Consider the following 19,172-nt stretch of genomic DNA (forward strand, 5'->3'; position numbering starts at 1 on the left):
GTTGCAACTGAATTAGAAAAGGTGATGCTTGAACGAGGTCTAGTAAGGGAGGTGATAATGGACAATGGCACTGTTTTTCGCTCAGAAATCTTTCAGACGATGCTAAAAAAATGGAAGATTAAAAGTTATTACAGGGCAGCCTACAGACCTGGAGGAAATGGCATTGTGGAGCGACATCATCGGACCGTGAAAGCAATAGCTGAGAGAGGAAGAATATCGCCTGAAGAGGCCACATTTTGGTACAACATGTCCCCTAAGGTCGGGCAAAGAGATGACACAGTACTTTAATTACGAATGGAGGCATCCTAGAGACATGTCACCGGAAATTAATGATCAAGGACCAGCCAGAATCCAAATAGGAGAAGAAGTTTGGGTGAAACCGCCTAATGCCCGATGCAGTATGCACAACGCAGTGGGGAAGAGGAGTGATAACAGGAGTGCAATCCCCAAACAACTTAAGTGTCAATGGAATGCCACGACATGTTTTAGATTTAAGGCGCGTGGTCCATTTAGGTGATGAGGATGGTGGTACTGAGCCAGGGAGTGATGAAAATGAACCGGTGCCGATGCAGAGACCACAAAGAGAACGCAATGCGCCGATCTGGACACGGGATTATGAGATGTGAATGATCTTTAATGATCATGGGGGCGTGTAGTAAAAAAAAACAAAAAAAAAATCGTGCAAACCTTTTACCACTGGCAACGCCCGCTTCAGAGAGTGAAAGAAGAAAGAAGAAGAAGAGAATGGTCACTGCGTCTATTTATAGACTAGAGATCATGGGAAGAGTATGCAAATAACTTTGGACGGTTTTGTCCTATAAAAAGCCTGTATTTGGGAGAGAGGGTGTCTTTTTTGTTTGGCAGAAGCAATTGCTGTCAGAAGTGCATTTGACTGCAGGATTGAAAATATCGTAAAAATAGAATCAATAAAAAAATTTGGATAGATTTTTAAAGTTTGAAAATTGAAAAATATTGAGTTCGTAAAATTCATTACTGTTTAAAAAAAAAAAATCTATTACTTTTAAAACAACTTTAATAGTTTATTTTGGAAGTATAATCCATAAAGAAAATAAACAACCCACTTTTAAAAGAGAAATTACCAGTTTTTTATATTTTATTCGCAGTTTCGTGTTAGGGGTGTCAAAAATTCCTACAAAAATTCTGATCCTAACCTACTGGTTTGGTTCGCTTCTTCACTCTTCTCCCAGACTCAGAGGTAGATAAAACAATTAGGGGTCATTTAATTCCTATTCAGATTTTTCGAATATAACGAATTTTTAAAAAAAATCAACATAATACTTAACATAAACTTCTTGTATGATCGCTGTTTTTGTTCAATTTGACAACAAACTAAATCAGCTTTTCACCGAAACTCACAGAAGATATTTGCTTTTATTTTTATTTACTCTCACATTAAAAGTGATTTGGATTTTTTTTTTTTACATTAAAACAAATTAGGTGCTATCTTTGTATTGTTAAAAAATCATGACTAAAAAAAACAAAAACCTAATTTTTAATTAAACACGTACGTAATATTAAAATATTTGAAAAATTAAAACCACAAAAAAACAACAAAAGAATTTTTTTTTTTTTTAAATTTTATGCGAACTTGCATTTCCGGTCGCCATCTTAAACTGTTGACTACCACCCGTCAAACTCGTCTCGATTTAATTCAGTTATAATCTCTTCTTTGTTAAAAGAACATTGCCAAAAGAAAACAAAACGTAAGTACTACTTTAATTTAATGGCTTGTAGATGTTCTTTTTTACTATTGGGGCGCGTCCATATCATTATGTTTCACTTCGCTTTTAATATAGAAATGAGTCAACATTTCATGGTTGCCTAATGGTAATATAACTCATGAGTTTGAAAATGATGTTTATCGCGTTTTGCAATCAAATTCTCCATACATATTAGGTACTGGCAAAAATGGCCGAAGAAAACAGAAACCTTCGCTTCTTAAAAGGTGCTTATCGTAATTATTTTTTGGGCTTGTATTACTGTACACACAGATTCGAAAAAGTTGTCAAAAAACAAATATATGACAAATGAATGTTACCAAAGGCAAGGTAAGTTACTTTTTTACCTAACTGAATAATTTTCTAGTGTTTTTTTTTTTTTTTTTAAATTTAATGTAACATGTTTATTCAGCTCGAAAAACATACAGTTTTTACCGATGTATTGGAAAATTAAAAATGGCGCCCGCCCGACTCTCTTTCACACGGTAAGTTTGGGAAAAGGAGTTAAAAAAAAAAAGGTACAAAACCCTCTCCCCTCCCATGTTAAGAATGGCTTTTTAAATAATAACGTTATTATTTCAACACGGATCAATTGTGCATGAGTACCAAAAAAAAAAAAAAAATTAAATAAATAAATAAATAAATAAAACTAGGCAAAATACTGTTAGAAACTCGATCAATATATGTTACTGTGACATAGGCTGACATATATTCGGTGGGTTTTTAACAGTATTTTGTCTATTTTTTATGTTTAACTCCTTTTCCCAAACTTACTGTATAACAGAGAGAGTTGGGCGCCATCTTGAATTTTGCAATACATCGGTAAACACTATGTTTTTCGAGCTGAATAAACATGTTATATTAAATAAAAACACTAAAAACATATCCAGTTAGGTAGAAAAGTAACTTATCTTGCCTTTGATAACATTTATTTGTTATATATGTGTTTTTTGACGACTTTTTCGAATCTATGTGTACAGTAATACAAACCCTATTTTTTTAGTTTACGTCTAAAGTTTGATTGTGTTTGAAAGGTAACAGACAAAAGTTAATCTCTAAAAAAAATATGCATATTTACGTGTTTTAAAAAAAAAATACAGTGAAAAAAGTTGAAAAAAAAAATTGTTTGAATTTCAAGTCCGAATAAATAAACTTTAAATATCTGTGAAAAAATTATTTTTAGTATATTCTGAAACAATTTTGACGATAATTAGTCAATTAAGCACATGAGATACCAGTTACGGGCATTAATGGGGGAAAACTGATGAGTGAACATAGGGTACTCGTGCACTTACTGGTGTGTCAGAAATTTCGTGAAAAATAGTGAATAATTCCACCCCATCTTTCCAAGCTTATAACTCCTCGAAAAATGTCATTCAAGCCCTATTTTTTTTTTCAATTAAAGGAGCAAGGATCAAGGTTTCATTAAAAAAACAAAAAACAAAAAAACAACGTGGTTTAAAAAAAAAAAGGTTTATAAACTTCGGACTTTATAGGTAAATTTCTAAAAAAACTCTACTTTTTTGTTTTAAATTTGAATATATTATTTATTAACCTTTTCTCTTCGATTTGTGATATATAAGACTTTGGTGAGTAAATTAATTATTTACTTTTTAATAGACATTTCAAAATGGGAGGCGTGAATTATTCGACCCCCTGTCTTTCCAAGCTTATAACTACTCGAAAAATGTCATTCAAGCCCTAATTGTTTTTGCAATTAAAGGAGCAAGGATTAAGGTTTAATTAAAAAAAGAAAAAACAAACAACGTGGTTTAAAAAAAAGGTTTTAAACTTCGAATTTTATAGGTAAATTTCTAAAAAACACTACTTTTTTGTTTTAAATTTAAATATATTATTTATTGACCTTTTCTCTTCAATTTGTGATATATAATACTTTGGTGAGTAAATTAATTATTTACTTTTTAATAGACACTTGAAAATGGGGGGGGGGCGTGAATTTAAAAAAGAAACGTTTGTCTAAAATATTATATTCGGTTTATTGGAAAGAACATAAAATTTCACATTGACCCTGAAAATATCGTAAAAATAGAATCAATAGAAAAATTTTGATAGATTTTTAAAGTTTAAAAATTGAAAAATATTGAGTTCGTAAAATTCATAACTGTTTTTAAAAAAAAAAAATATTTCTATTACTTTTAAAACAACTTTAATAGTTTATTTTGGAAGTATAATCCATAAAGAAAATAAACAACCCACTTTTAAAAGAGAAATTACGAGTTTTTTTATATTTTATTCACAGTTTCGTGTTAGGGGTGTCAAAAATTCCTACAAAAATTCTGATACACCTAGTGCACTTATTGATCCGTGCTAAAATAATATTATTATTTAGAAAACCATTGTGAACATGGGGAGGGGAGTGTGTTTTGCAGTTATTCTGTACTTTAACCTTACAATTTAATAAAAACAAACATCATAAAACTTTAATCAAACTTGAAAATACTATTTAAAAAATAGCATGGATCAATAAGTGCATTAGCACTGAACATAGTTTTGAAAGCTGGTTTATCATATTTAAAAAAAGTTTTGTAGGTTTTCAATTGCTTTTGGATTGTATTTAAAAGATTAAAGTCTAAAGTTAATTTTAGAAAAAAAAAATGTACTCGTGAAAAAACAAAAAGTTATAATGAAAAATGTTTTCACGGCAACAAGCGGAAACTGGTAAATTCAGCTAAATTTTGAAGTTAAATAAATTAATTGTAAAAATCTCTTTAAAGATAAATTATTATTTTTCTAGAACTATTTCAAAGATAATTAGTAAAGTCCTAAAATTTTGAATTAAATTATTAAAAAAAACGCGATTGTACAAAAATAGCTTTAGTCCCCACTACCCCCCCACCCCAGAGATTCTAGCTTTGTACAAACAAAACAAAGTCGTCTTGCATGGGGTGTATTGGAATCCCAAAATGTCCCAAAGTAAAAAAGCTGTCTGAAAAAGACTTCAGATAAGTTGGATGGTGGTATGGGGTGCAAAACCAACTGTCTTTTTTCCTTTGTTTCCTAGCCATGAATCCATACATTCCTATTATTGGACGTTTGTATAATTTTTTACAATTTTTTTTTAAAATCTATTTTTGTGTGTTCCTGCTTTTAAATTTATCCATTTTTTTATTTTCCAAGATTATTTTAAAATTATGCTCGGCTGAAGATTCCACATTCATTTGTACAAGGAAAATATTAGAATCTTAAATATAAAAATTATGCGAAAAATGTAATCTTAAAAATCATAAAATATTTTTTGCAATTATATTTTTGTGTGAAATAAAGATAATATGGGTAGTTCGAGAAATTAATTTTTCTTTGAGTTCTTGGCTTCCCGGCCAAGAACTCAAAGACAAAAGTGTATTACCTGTTCAGATGCTGTACTACACTTTTTTGGTCTCAGTTAATGGAGGAGAAATCCTTCATAACCGATGCATTTTTGTTTTTGTTACTAACCAGAGTGCCCCTTTTTGGGGAGCTGGTTTCCCCATAATAAAAAATTACCTTGTGTCTAACTCTGCCTTAGTGGGGAAGCAAGTAAAAAAAAATATGGACTTCAGGTTTTTTTTTTATAATGTTCCTGAAAAAATTACTTTTTATTGTTACAATTTATGACGTTTTGTTTTTATAAAAAGACAAAAAATAAATTCATTGCTTTTTTCACTACTGAAAAGCATAACATTAGTAAAGGTGTTTTTTGTTTAAGCAAAATAATACATTTTCACTAAGATTCAAATAAAAATAATAGGTTTATTATATTCCGTGATCATTATTTGACAAATATAGAAATTTTCATTAAAATTAGATACTTTCCTGAATTTGGGTGATTTTTTTTTAAGTAAAGGGATAGATAAAAATGGTTATACATTTGGAGCATCGGCTATTAATTTTGCATGTACCCAGTAGATATCAAATTAAAGAAAATGTACATACTTTTAAAAAAATAAAAACTATGTATAATAAACCTAGAAAGTGATACAGTATGTTATAAAAAAACATATTACTTAAAATTGAAGATTATGATTAGTGAAATAGTTTTGTTTAATTATTTTTTTGTTGTAATATAGCAGAGAATGTTCATTTAATTAGTATATATATATATATATATATATATACACAAGTGAACGTGTCTGTCTATATGTTTGTGTACATTTCCCTACACAATAACTCTGTCAATTTTAAGTCTACAGACTCGAAATTTAATATACAGGGTACTGAGATGTCGGAAAATCTTTATAATCCATTTTCGGCCAAAAAATTTGGCTGTTAAGGGGTCAAAGTTCAACGAGTTGACCTTTGAGAACTCTACCAAACTCCTCCGCCAATTTTGGGTTTAAACACTTGAAATTTTATATATAGGTTCCTTGCACATAGATCTAATTTAATAACTCTGTTTGAGTCCCCAAAAATAAATGTTATGGGGTCATAATAGGAGTCAAAGTTTTAAAAATTGACCGCTTTTCATTTTTTTTTTTTTGCTAAACATACACCTCCAAACACCCGGGCAACGCCGGGCTGAAATGCTAATATATATATATATATATATATATATATATATATATATATATATATATATATATATATAATACAGAATTCATAGTAGAATCTAATTTTTATCACCAATATAATTTGTTTCAATAACTTGAATTGTTGATTAATGTAGAATTCAATGTAGAATCTAATTTTTATTACGAATATTACCGCCAGTACATCCTAATCATGTTTATCATGCCTATACTGGATCCTTTGTTGGGCATCAATGTTACAGTCAAACAACTGCTAAGTAAAAGTTGCTCCGTCACTGCAGACATTGAGGATGTGTCCTATTGTCTGCTTAGATTTCCACTAGAGCAGTTGCTTGTATTTCTGAAATATTTCTTGATTTGAAATCAGTCACTACTAAATTAAGGGGTGTCATTTGTTGGCCTGCTATTTTCAAAATTTTCACTGCCAGTAGGATAGAATTTACAGTAACTTAAGCCTTCAGGACAAGATCAAAGTGTAGTATCTGTTCTTCAGATGCTGCACTTCAATTTCTTGTTCTCTGTCAGTAGAGGATAAATACTTCACGACTAAGAAAATTTTTATTTTTGTTCCTTTCCTCCACATTAAAAAACCACCCTGGTGTCTAACTCTGTCCTGTGGGGAGGCATTGTAAATAGGAACTCTGTAGTAGCATGCAATATCTTAAACTGGGTCTATTGAGTTGGTATGGTATGATTCATTTTAAACTTTAGCTCAGTATTTAGTAGCAGAGTAACTCAGTACTAATGCTGTATTGTCGAAGGCTTTAATGTCAGTATTATATATATATATATATATGAATAAAAAATTAATACGAAAAATATATAAATGTTTATATCTTTTCTGTATTTATTTCCTGTGTGTTGACGTGTAGAAATACAAAAAGTCTTTTGAAGAAAAACAAGAATGTTTCCTTCAAAAGCACATAATTTTCGGCCGATCCTTCGATCTTCCTCAGTGTAAATGATAGAAAACATGAGTGAGTGGGCAGAGTAAGCAGCGGTAGGAGGGCCACGGGTATAGCCATTAAGGTAAAGATCTATTTGAATATTTTCGACTTGGAATGGTCAGCAACTTGTGTGGCCTCCATTCAAAACTAAGTCTTTCATAAAAATTTGAATTGGACACCCAGGCATCCCACGAAGATACTCGTAAATGTGAACATGGATGTATATACACTCGCGCACTACCACATATGCTTCTTCACGTACTCATACATTATTCTCTTTCCCTTAGCTCTTTATTTCATCGCTTTATAAGAGTTTCCAACTTGGCATCAGCTAGGATTTGTTTGACATGCTTGTTGAAGTTGTGTTTGTTTTTACAAAATAGTCACATCTTATAAAGGTTATGGAGGCCACTCAATAAGGGTTAATGAGTGTACGTTAGTGAATGGGCCAATACCGTAGTAACCATTAGTTGTGGAAATTTAGTAAATTCGATTTCTTAACGGGATGACTCATTCATAACTTGTTTAAGTTTTGATTTGAAGACGACCATATCGTAATCATCTGATAAGCATGTTCACATATACAGCTGGAGATTGATGCGCAGATTTAGATGATAAACTAAGTGGGTGTGAAGTAGAATCTCTTTTCCAAGAGCTTGGATTTATTGTGAGTCTAGGTTGTCTGAATTGTCTGCACGTATGCACCCACCTACACGCACTCACATGCGCACACACGTGCACACACACATGCACACACACACGTTTATTTAGTTTTTTAAAACGCTAATGTAGAATCGTTAATTGATATATACAAACATATGTTGGAAAAAATAAATAAAATGAAGTGAAATACCTAAATAAACGGAGAATATTCTTTTGATCATCATTTACTTAATTTTTTCTATTCTTATTGAAACATATTAAAATTTATTAAAGGATACTTTCAAGTGTAAGTAGCTTTGTTTTTAAGCAACTATGCACAAATATGTCTTTCTTATAACGTATGCCATTAAATTGAAAATAGTTTTAATTGTTTTAATTTTGCAAAATATGTATACATTATCTTTTCTTTTGTAATTTTGCAGAATATTCACGAGAAAATCAAGTATCATTGGATTTTAATGGATCTACAATCTCTTGATGACTTAAATGTGAAAATTTATTATAAAAATGCATTTTGGAATTATACCATTTTTTTTTTATGTTACCTACCCAAAACGTGAGAAATCATATCTTTTAAAACTATTAATCTCAGTTGTTTGGTTGAATCAAACTTTCTGATGATAAATTGAACAAAACATTTTCTTGTCTATGAATTTTATGCCTTATTAGTCTCATTTAGTAGCACATTAACTCGAATGCTTGTCACAAATTTATATGCTCTCTATATATTATGCTTACATAGAATAAATGCACTGAGATTTATTTACATGACAATTTCTAATGAATAAAAGATTCAAAAGTATAAAGACTCATAAATAACTCGTTCCCCCACATAAGAGCACACTATACAAAGCATAAAATTTCAATAAAAAACTTTTATATCTAGAGATCTCTGCTGTGTAGGGGTGGGACTTTGCTGCATGTCAGGTTTATTTTTGTCAATGGGGTACAAGGGCTTATTGTTCGTCAGAGCATCCACTATTAAAATACTTGTAAAACAGGCAGAGGGATGCAACATTTCATTGATGGGACAGGGGCTGAAGCTTAGATGAATTTTATGCCTTATTAGTCTCATTTAGTAGCACATTAACTCGAATGCTTGTCACAAATTCATATGCTCTCTATATATTATGCTTACATAGAATAAATGCACTGAGATTTATTTACATGACAATTTCTAATGAATAAAAGATTCAAAAGTATAAAGACTCATAAATAACTCGTTCCCCACATAAGAGCACACTATACAAAGCATAAAATTTCAATAAAAACTTTTAAGTATTTAAACTTACAAAATGTGTGAGAAATCTGTTCTTGGAAAAGATTCATCCTCCTGTAAAATATGCGGTTCTATTTTCACGAGAAAACACTATGTAGGTGTTCATATGCGCACACATACTGGAGAGAAACCATATTCTTGTGAAATATGTGGCTCCTCTTTCAGAAGGAAACAACATATGTTGGTACATATACGCACACATACCGGAGAGAAACCATATTCTTGTAAAATATGCAGCTCTTCTTTTACACAGAAACAAAGTATGTTGCGGCATGTGCAAACACATACTGGAGAGAAATCATATTCTTGTGAGGTGTGTGGCTCTTCTTTTATACAGAAACAAGATATGTTGAGACATATGCTAACTCATACTGGAAAGAAGCCATATTTTTGTGAAGAATGTGGCTCTTCTTTTACAAGAAAACAGCATATGTTGAAACATATGCGAATACATACTGGAGAGAAACCATACTCTTGTGAAATATGTGGTGCTTCTTTTACACAGAAGCAAAATATGTTACGACATATGGGGACACATACTGGATAACAACATCAGCGTGCAAAGTATTTTCTGGGGGAACTTTCTCGGGAATACATAGATAAAAAAGGTTTTTTGGACTGGCTCAAAAGAGGATCCCTCCACCACGATCAGGAAAGGGTCATAATGGCTGCCCAAGACCAGGGATTGATGACCAATGCATTCAAGAAGATGGCAGGGATCAGTAATGACAATAAATGCAGATTCTGCCACACAGAATTGGAAAGTGTTGGTCATCTGATATCAAGTTGCAAAGTTCTTCTAGGGGACGGCTACTATACAGCGAGACATGATGGAGTATGCAAGTACCTCCACTGGATCATCTGTAAAAAATTAAACATCCAGTGTAGCAGAAAGTCCTGGGAACATCAACCTGAAAAAACAGTTGGAAATGATTTATATACCATACATTACGACCATGTAATCCCTACAGCCACCTACCTTGAAAATGCTGCTGTGAAACCTGACATAGTTATATGGAATAAGTCAGAGAGAGTTGCAACCTTGATTGAAGTGAGTGTTCCTAATGATGGCGGTCTTAACAGAGCTGAAAGAGAGAAACAGACCAAATACCAAGGTCTCATGTATGATATGAAAAGAAACTGGAACTTAAAGGGGATATCGATCATACCAGTTATCATAGGTGCCACAGGACTTATGAAGAAGAACCTGAAGTCCTACCTAACTAATATTCCTGGTGAACCAAGTGCAAAAGAGATTCAGACAATTGCACTTAAGGGAACAGCGAGGATACTAAAAAGAGCTCTCGGTTGGTTTCAATAAAAAAGCGGGGCAATGTTGGCAGCTGGTTTGGCTGCCCCATACCCGGCATTACAATCTTCAAAGGAAGAAAAAAAAAAAAAAAAGATAACTAAGGTTCTGCTGAAGTATGTCTACTGTGTGATACAACACAATAGAATATTCTTCACTGGACGATCTGTAAACTGTTGAATATCGCATTCAGTAGTAGTTTCTGGGAACATCTATGAGATAGAACAGTTGGAAAAAGGTTATATACTATCCACTATAACTATTCAATATTTATAAGACTTCATTGTAGGAGATGTCTTTTTCTATTCTCTGCAACCTCTATCTCTGCTATGACAGGCCCGTACGAAAAAGGTCAACAAATCCATCAAAACAGCACGTTGACAAGATAATGAGAGAGAGAGAGAGAGAAAGAACATAGAAAAAGAATATCAGCAGAAGCAAGGGCGAAGGGAGGTAACTGAGGTGGCAAAAGGTTTTAGTTGCCGCGAAGATTTAAAAATGGTGTAGATGCGACGCGCCACGTGGGGTGGAAGAAAAAGAGGATTACCAAATTAACCCCATCAAGACTTAAAAGACAAAAAAAGGAAAAAAAAAAGAAAAGGAGAAGAATATGAGCTTGGAAGAATCTAAGGTAATACAGATATCTTTTCTTTTAATGCGGAAGGCAATACGAAGGGTGCGAAGAAGGAACTTTTCATAGCGGGGTCATAGTCTTGTAAAAAAAAAAAAAAAGAAAGAAGAAACCAAATATGAGCTCGGAAGAGGTCTAAATGTTTGCATATATATTTCCTGTTTTCTCAACCATGAAATGCGGATGCATTATGGACACAAATACAAGAAAAAGGGATCAAATGTTTTAATGAAAAAAAAAAAAGATTGAATGTTTTGAAGAAGTGATAAAAAACAAAAAAATCAAATTCAAACTTAATGTGCGAATAATTGTTTTATTTCAGCATATAAATATATTGAACTGGCCTATATAGTAACGTGCAATATGACTTTTCATTTTATGAATAAAAAAAACAAAAAAAACTCTCCCTCTCCCTATATTCTCTATATTGGATAATAAAAAAATTGCGCGTGATGCACTCGTGGTTTGGAATTAAAATATAATCCGCTGTTTGGTTTTCTTTTTGTTGTTTGACGTATGTAAAATATCACACAACGGAATTTATAATTCCGCATAACCTCAGCACGCTTTGGATTCTAGTCGAGACAAGCCAACAAAAATAAATATATTCGAATCTCTATTGCTGCTGATCTCGACGGCGAAAGGAAAACCATAGCTTAGTGCATTCGTTGATCGGTCCTTTCCCGAGACTCGTATGTATTAATTATATACATACCCAACAGCGAATGTCACACTGCTTTATTGTTATTTTTATGGCAAGTACGTGACTGAGCTTCAATCTATGAAAATTCAAAATGGCGCCCGACTGTCTCTTTAATACGGTAAGTTTGGGAAAAGATGTTATGAATAATAAACTAGACAAAATACTATTAAAAAACAACCGAATATATGTCAACTTATGTCACAGTAACATATATTGAGCGAATTTCTAACATTATTTTGTCTAGTTTATTATTTATAATACCTTTTCCCAAACTTACCTTCTCCGAGAGAGAGTCGGCCGCCATTTTGAATTTTCCAATACATCGGTAAACACTGCATGTTTTTCGAGCTGAATAAACATGTGTGACGGTACCACGAGCCTGTTTCTTGACGAGAACCTCCCTGTATGGTATCAAGGTTGGAGTTCTCAGAGAAAATCCCAAGGCCGGGCACGCGTTTTAAGAAAAAGAAAAGTTTGACGGGTACCGACTGCAAATTATGCGGTCTCTATGGTACAGTGTCCAGGTTCAGACCAGAATCGTCGTGAAATATACTCGAGGCATTCACAGGCGGCAATGTAAGGCAAACAAAAGAGACACAAGTCGACACGGGTATGAGAGTTATTAAATCAACAATTTATTTAAACAAATTGAACCGGGTAAACTGTAACTACGAAAACAGAACATGCAACTGAAATCATAACTGAAATAACATGAAAAAAAAATAAAAGAATATATACATGCAGACAATGATTTGGGAAAAGGAGAGGGGGGTGAGTGATATTTCGATTGTCTTAGGAAGGTTCTTTTTGTTCTCTTCGATGAGAATCAACGAGATATGAGTAATACTCAGAGGGGGGGTCACACTGAAGGTCTCAAGATATAGAGATAGTTTTTCCCTCTTTCCTCTATTTTTTATTTTCTTTTCTTTCCCCTTTTTTTTCCTTTTTTTCTTTTTTTTTTTATAGTCAATGATATGTTACTTATGGGCCGATCAACAGGGGGTGGGATTCAGCATTTAGGAAAAAAAAACCTTAGTTCGAGGGTTGCTTTTCTTTTCCCCATCTTTTTTTCTTTTTCTTTTTCCCTTTTTCATGGGGCATTCAACAGTTCACATAATTGATCGAGCAAAAACAATTTAGAAAGAATTACTTAACTTCTTTTGTTGAATCGACGTTCAATTCACTCGAAGCTTCTTTCCTTTTTTTTTTTTTTGAGGTGCTGGTTTGAAGGATCTATTCTCGTAAATTCCAATCCATTTATGCTAAGGTGGATATATGTTATTCCTTATCAGCACGGCGTGAATTCCAATCGATTAGTGCCGAGGTGGGTATATATTGTTCCTTTGTGGCACGATACGAGTCGACGAGATGTTTTTCTTTTTGAGCAAAATGCCCCCACACATGTTGCCGTGTCCACCGCCTCCGTCGAACTGCTTTGATTCTCCCGCGTTTTTCTTGTTGGCGACAGTTGAAGGTCATTGCGTGGGTGTAGAAATCTAGGTCGCTCGGCCAGCCTCATTTTGACTCCGTCTGCTAAGGATTGGGTGTGGGAAGGGGTGTCTGCTTAATTGATATATATGAAGGGTGTGAAAATGTTTCTCTTAACACCTTCCTCCATAAGAGAAAAAAAAAGAGAATTGTTCCTCTTTTTTTTTATATTTATATGTATTTAAAATAAAATTACTCATGTGAGACAAGAAAATAATATTTGAGATTAAGGACACCAACTTGTGTCACTCTAAAGAAATGATGTTCGTGGAGTTTCCATCACTTTTTCCTACAGCTATTTTATGAATTTTCCCCCCGCCCCTTTTCTTCCCTTTCTGTTTCGAATCTACGTGATAAGGCGTCCGCTATTACGTTATCCCGACCCCTTACGTATCTGATGTCTAGGTCGAATTCCTGCAATATGAGACTCCAGGAGAGTATTCGCCGGTTTTTATTTTTCATTCTATTGACGTATATCAATGGGTTGTGGTCTGTGTATAGGATAGTCGGGGCATGCACCGAGGATACATAGACTTCAAAATGAGATAAACTCATCACTAACGCCAAAGCTTCCTTCTCTATTGTGGAGTAGGATTTTTGAAACTTGCTCAGTTTCTTTGAGTAGTAACTGACTGGGTGTAGTTGATCATCCTCCCCCATTTGTAACAGTACTGCTCCTATCCCGCTATTGCTGGCATCTACCGCCACACTGAAGGGTTTGTCAAACGATGGAGCCTTTAACACTGGCTCGCTGCTTAACATTAGCTTGATCTTCTCAGCTGCTTCTTGACATTCGGGTGTCCATTGAAATCGCTTGTGCTTTTTCAACAGCTCTGTCAGTGGCGCAGTGAGACATGCAAAATTCCTGCAGAACCGGCGGTAATACCCTGCCATGCCCAGGAATCTCCTTAAACTCCTAACATTTTTTGGTATGGGATAATTCTTTATCTCTTCTACTTTGGCCTTTGCTGGGGTGATCTTCCCATGGCCAACCACATGCCCTAAATATTTGACCTCGGCCTGGCAGAACTCTGTTTTAGCTAAGTTTATGGTTAATTTGGCCGTTCTTAACCTCTTAAATACTTTTTCAATTGTTTCGATATGTTCTGCCCATGTGTCATTGTAAATGACTATGTCATCGACATATGTATCTACGTTTTTAATCCCAGCAAGGCATGTGTTCATCAGTCTTACAAATGTTGCTTGGGAATTCTTCATCCCAAATGGCATTACGCGATATTGGTATGCTCCTTCTGGGGTTACAAACGCCGATATTTGCTTGGCTCTCTCGGTTAGAGGCACTGCCCAGTATCCCTTAAGAAGGTCGCATTTGGTGATGTATTTGGCATGTCCTATCTTATCTATACAGTCGTCTATTCGTGGCATAGGGTATGCGTCTGCCTTGGTTATCGCGTTCACTCTGTGATAATCTGTACAGAATCTCACTGTTCCGTCCGGCTTATCGACCAGCACGCACGGTGATGCCCATTCACTTTGACTGGGCTCTATTATCTCGTGTTCGAGCATGTAGTCTATCTCCGTTTTCATTATCTCTAATTTCTTCGGACTTATGCGATACGGATGTTGTTTAATTGGTTCGCTCTCCTTTAGCTCAACGTCGTGCATTATTGCTCTTGTGCGCGTAGGTGCGTCAGCAAATAGGTCGCTATATTCTGTTACCATTCCTTGTAACTTTTGCCCTTCTTTCGGCGGTAAGTGTGCAAGTTTGCACCCTAGGTTACTCATTATCTCCGAATTCTTTAACTTAATGGGTGGGTCCTTTTCTACAGGAAGATCTCTTTCGGGGTACTCATCACTTCCAGCTTCATGGTGACACTGTGTTGTCAATATTGATTTTTCTCCCGCCCTCCTGAAATATTTTTTCATCATGTTCACATGACATACTTGAGTTTTGTTTCTACGCTTGGGGGTAGATATCTTATACTTTAGTGGGCTTATCTTTTCAGTAATTGTGTACGGTCCCTGATATTTCGACTTGAATGGTTGACCATTCAGGGGTATGAGTATTAACACTTCCTCTCCTTCTTCGAACTTTCTATTTACTGCCTTTTTATCGTATGTGGTCTTCATGACCCTCTGACTACTTTCTAGGTGGGTCTTAGCTAACTTCCGTGTTTCGGCTAAGGTTTGTCGCATTTTAGTGACGTAATCCGTCATGTTATTTGGCAAGGGTTCATCGCTGACCCATTTCTCTTTTATCATTTTTAATGGTCCTCGTACCTGATGACCGAAGACTAGATCGAAGGGACTGAACCCCAACGAGTCTTGGACGGCTTCTCGAGCTGCGAAAAGCACAAATGGGATCCCCTGATCCCATTCGGCATCGTGTTCCATACAATAGCCCCTGAGCATGGTTTTCAGGGTGGCGTGGAAGCGTTCCAGAGCCCCCTGCGATTGAGGGTGATAAGCGCTGGATTTTATGTGGGTGATTCCCAGTTGCTCCGTAGCCTGCTCGAATAGCCTCGACGTAAAATTAGATCCTTGGTCTGTCTGTATGGTTCTGGGTAGCCCCATTTTAGTGAAAAAGTTTATCAGGGCATCTACCACCTTTTTCGTTGATATGTTGCGCAGTGGGATCGCCTCTGGAAACCTTGTGGACGCGCACATTATAGTTAATATAAATTTGTGTCCTGTTTTGGTTTTGGGTAGCGGTCCTACACAGTCCACTATTACCCTACTAAACGGTTCTTCCACTGCCGGTATAGGTTGGAGTGGGGCCGGGGGAATATTCTGGTTGGGTTTTCCAGTCTTTTGGCACGTCCCACAAGTTCTACAGAACGTTTTGACATCTCCCACGATTCCTGGCCAGTAGAAATGTCTGGTCAACTTTTCTAGGGTCTTGTTGACACCTAGGTGGCCCGCCAGTGGTATCTCATGTGCCACTTTCATGATATCCTCTCGATACATGTCGGGTACCATTACTTGTTCCCGCACAGTATCTCCCGACTCTCCCTTTGTCTTGGGGGCATTCCATTTCCTCATTAGTACGCCCCTATTGAGGAAATATTGACTTTTTGATTTGTTAGGATATTCTTCTCCAACCCGACAGAATAAGGGTTTTAGGTCGCCGTCATTCTGTTGCTCCTTGATCAGCACTTGTCGTGGCACGGGTAAGCAAGGTTGGGGTGTTACCACCGGTCTCGGTTGCTTTTCCCCTGACGGCTTGTCTTCTATATTTCCCCTCTCTATCGCTCTACTTCTTGTGGTCACCCCTATGGGTTTCCCGTCTTGATATTTCGCGATGTCATTTCCTAGTATCATGGCTACCCCTGTCATCGGTAATTCGTCAATTACGCCTACAGTTATTTCTCCTGAGCCCCAATCCGACACTAAGTGGACTTTAAATAGTGGAATCGTTATGGGTCTGTTTCCTATGCCCCTTATCGTGGTCGCTCTACCTGCGGCTCTTGTCGCTTCTTTAGGCATGCATCCTCTTTTCACTAGGGATTGGGATGCTCCCGTGTCCCTGAGAATGTTAATGGGTTCCCCTTGACCTTCCTTATCTCGCGCGATATATCCTTTCGATATGAAGGGTTTGTACGTTTCATCTATTCCCTGAGATATCGCCCCTTGTGGTTTGGCTGGGGTATTCCGATTCATCTCCGTGAATCGTTTCGCCTGACACTTCGCAGCTACATGACCTGGCTTCCCACAGTTGAAGCATACTATAGGTCTCGCTTCCCGTCCCAGTACTGGTCGGTTGGTTGTGTTGAGGGGATTTCTGATGGATACTCGTGGATTTTCGTACAGTGTCTTTACTGCACAATGTTCCCTGACCTGTGACTGCATAGGTCCCTGTAGTTTTGCCCTGCTTCTCTTGTGAGTCAATATGTATTCGTCGGCGGCCGTGGCTATATCGATTACTGTTTCAGCCTTTTTGTCAGTCAGGTGTATCCTCATGTCATCGGGTATGCAGTTTTGAAATTCCTCAATTAACATGAGTTGTTTCAATTTGTTGAAGTTACCCTCTATGTTTTTGGCATTGCACCACCGATCAAAATAATTCTCTTTGAGTTTAACGAACTCTACGTAGGTTTGTCCCTCGCTTTTCTTTGAGTTTCTGAACTTCTGTTGATAAGCTTGTGGGACGAGTTCATAACTTTTAAGAATTGCTTCTTTTACTACCTCGTAATCGGCACAGTCTTCCGCTGGAAGTGCCGCATATGTCTTTTGGGCTTTACCGCTTAATGCCGTTTGTAACAGCATTGCCCAACACTCTTGTGGCCAGCCCATATTTAGGGCGGTTCTCTCGAAGTGCGCAAAGTAATCGTCCGCCTCCTTTTCTACAAATTTTGGGACCAATCGCACTTGTTTAGTTATGTCAAATCTGTTTTGTCTGACTTGCTGTGGCTGGTGAGCTATACTTAATTCGCTCATCCTAATCTCTTGCTCGATTCGAGCTTTTTCTACCTCGGCTTTCGCCATTATTCTGGCTTTCTCTAGTTCGACCTGATCAGGAGTCATGGTCGTTTTTTCCGCCGGTAAATCTTCCAGCACTTCTTCATCGAAGCGGTCATTGTCTACCATGTGCTCAGCTATTATTCTCATTAACTGGCTTTTCCTCATAGCTCCCCTAACCTCTAGGTCTAATTTCTTTCCTATTACTATTAGATCATCTTTTTTTAATCTATATAATTTATCTGGGGATGGATTTTTAAGGAATTCATCGATGTCCGTCATTTTGCCTTACCGTCCGCGTATAATGCACAAGTACGTTCACAAGGATTTTTTTTTTTTATTCAAGCAAGGAAATTACACTTGCTTGGTGTGTATAACTGATCTCCGGAGAGCCCCCATGTGACGGTACCACGAGCCTGTTTCTTGACGAGAACCTCCCTGTACGGTATCAAGGTTGGAGTTCTCAGAGAAAATCCCAAGGCCGGGCACGCGTTTTAAGAAAAAGAAAAGTTTGACGGGTACCGACTGCAAATTATGCGGTCTCTATGGTACAGTGTCCAGGTTCAGACCAGAATCGTCGTGAAATATACTCGAGGCATTCACAGGCGGCAATGTAAGGCAAACAAAAGAGACACAAGTCGACACGGGTATGAGAGTTATTAAATCAACAATTTATTTAAACAAATTGAACCGGGTAAACTGTAACTACGAAAACAGAACATGCAACTGAAATCATAACTGAAATAACATGAAAAAAGAATAAAAGAATATATACATGCAGACAATGATTTGGGAAAAGGAGAGGGGGGTGAGTGATATTTCGATTGTCTTAGGAAGGTTCTTTTTGTTCTCTTCGATGAGAATCAACGAGATATGAGTAATACTCAGAGGGGGGGGTCACACTGAAGGTCTCAAGATATAGAGATAGTTTTTCCCTCTTTCCTCTATTTTTTCTTTTCTTTTCTTTCCCCTTTTTTTTCCTTTTTTTCTTTTTTTTTTATAGTCAATGATATGTTACTTATGGGCCGATCAACAGGGGGTGGGATTCAGCATTTAGGAAAAAAAAACCTTAGTTCGAGGGTTGCTTTTCTTTTCCCCATCTTTTTTTCTTTTTCTTTTTCCCTTTTTCATGGGGCATTCAACAGTTCACATAATTGATCGAGCAAAAACAATTTAGAAAGAATTACTTAACTTCTTTTGTTGAATCGACGTTCAATTCACTCGAAGCTTCTTTCCTTTTTTTTTTTTTGAGGTGCTGGTTTGAAGGATCTATTCTCGTAAATTCCAATCCATTTATGCTAAGGTGGATATATGTTATTCCTTATCAGCACGGCGTGAATTCCAATCGATTAATGCCAAGGTGGGTATATATTGTTCCTTTGTGGCACGATACGAGTCGACGAGATGTTTTTCTTTTTGAGCAAAATGCCCCCACACATGTTGCCGTGTCCACCGCCTTCGTCGAACT

General features: G+C 36.0%; 2 protein-coding genes across 2 annotated transcripts; one reads left to right on the forward strand and one right to left on the reverse strand.

Annotated features, from left to right (window-relative positions):
• Positions 1-1,623: 1,623 nt before the first annotated feature.
• LOC145269593 (uncharacterized) lies at positions 1,624-11,914 on the forward strand. The gene is made up of 2 exons (XM_080125332.1): positions 1,624-1,724; positions 8,298-11,914. The coding sequence occupies exon 2, from the start codon at positions 9,819-9,821 to the stop codon at positions 10,473-10,475; it is 657 nt and encodes a 218-aa protein (XP_079981458.1). The 5' UTR covers positions 1,624-1,724; positions 8,298-9,818; the 3' UTR covers positions 10,476-11,914.
• On the reverse strand, positions 10,586-18,527 carry LOC145269185 (uncharacterized). Its single transcript, XM_080124797.1, has 2 exons — positions 13,676-18,527; positions 10,586-10,675 (listed from the first exon to the last, which is right to left on the reverse strand). Exons 1-2 carry the CDS (start codon positions 17,984-17,986, stop codon positions 10,586-10,588), a joined length of 4,401 nt encoding a protein of 1,466 aa, XP_079980923.1. The 5' UTR covers positions 17,987-18,527.
• Between the last annotated feature and the right edge of the window lie 645 nt (positions 18,528-19,172).

This window comes from Euprymna scolopes, chromosome 45 (genome assembly GCF_053919585.1).
Source record: "Euprymna scolopes isolate OS-2025 chromosome 45, ASM5391958v1, whole genome shotgun sequence".
In the NCBI taxonomy this organism is placed as follows: Eukaryota; Metazoa; Mollusca; class Cephalopoda; order Sepiida; family Sepiolidae; genus Euprymna; species Euprymna scolopes.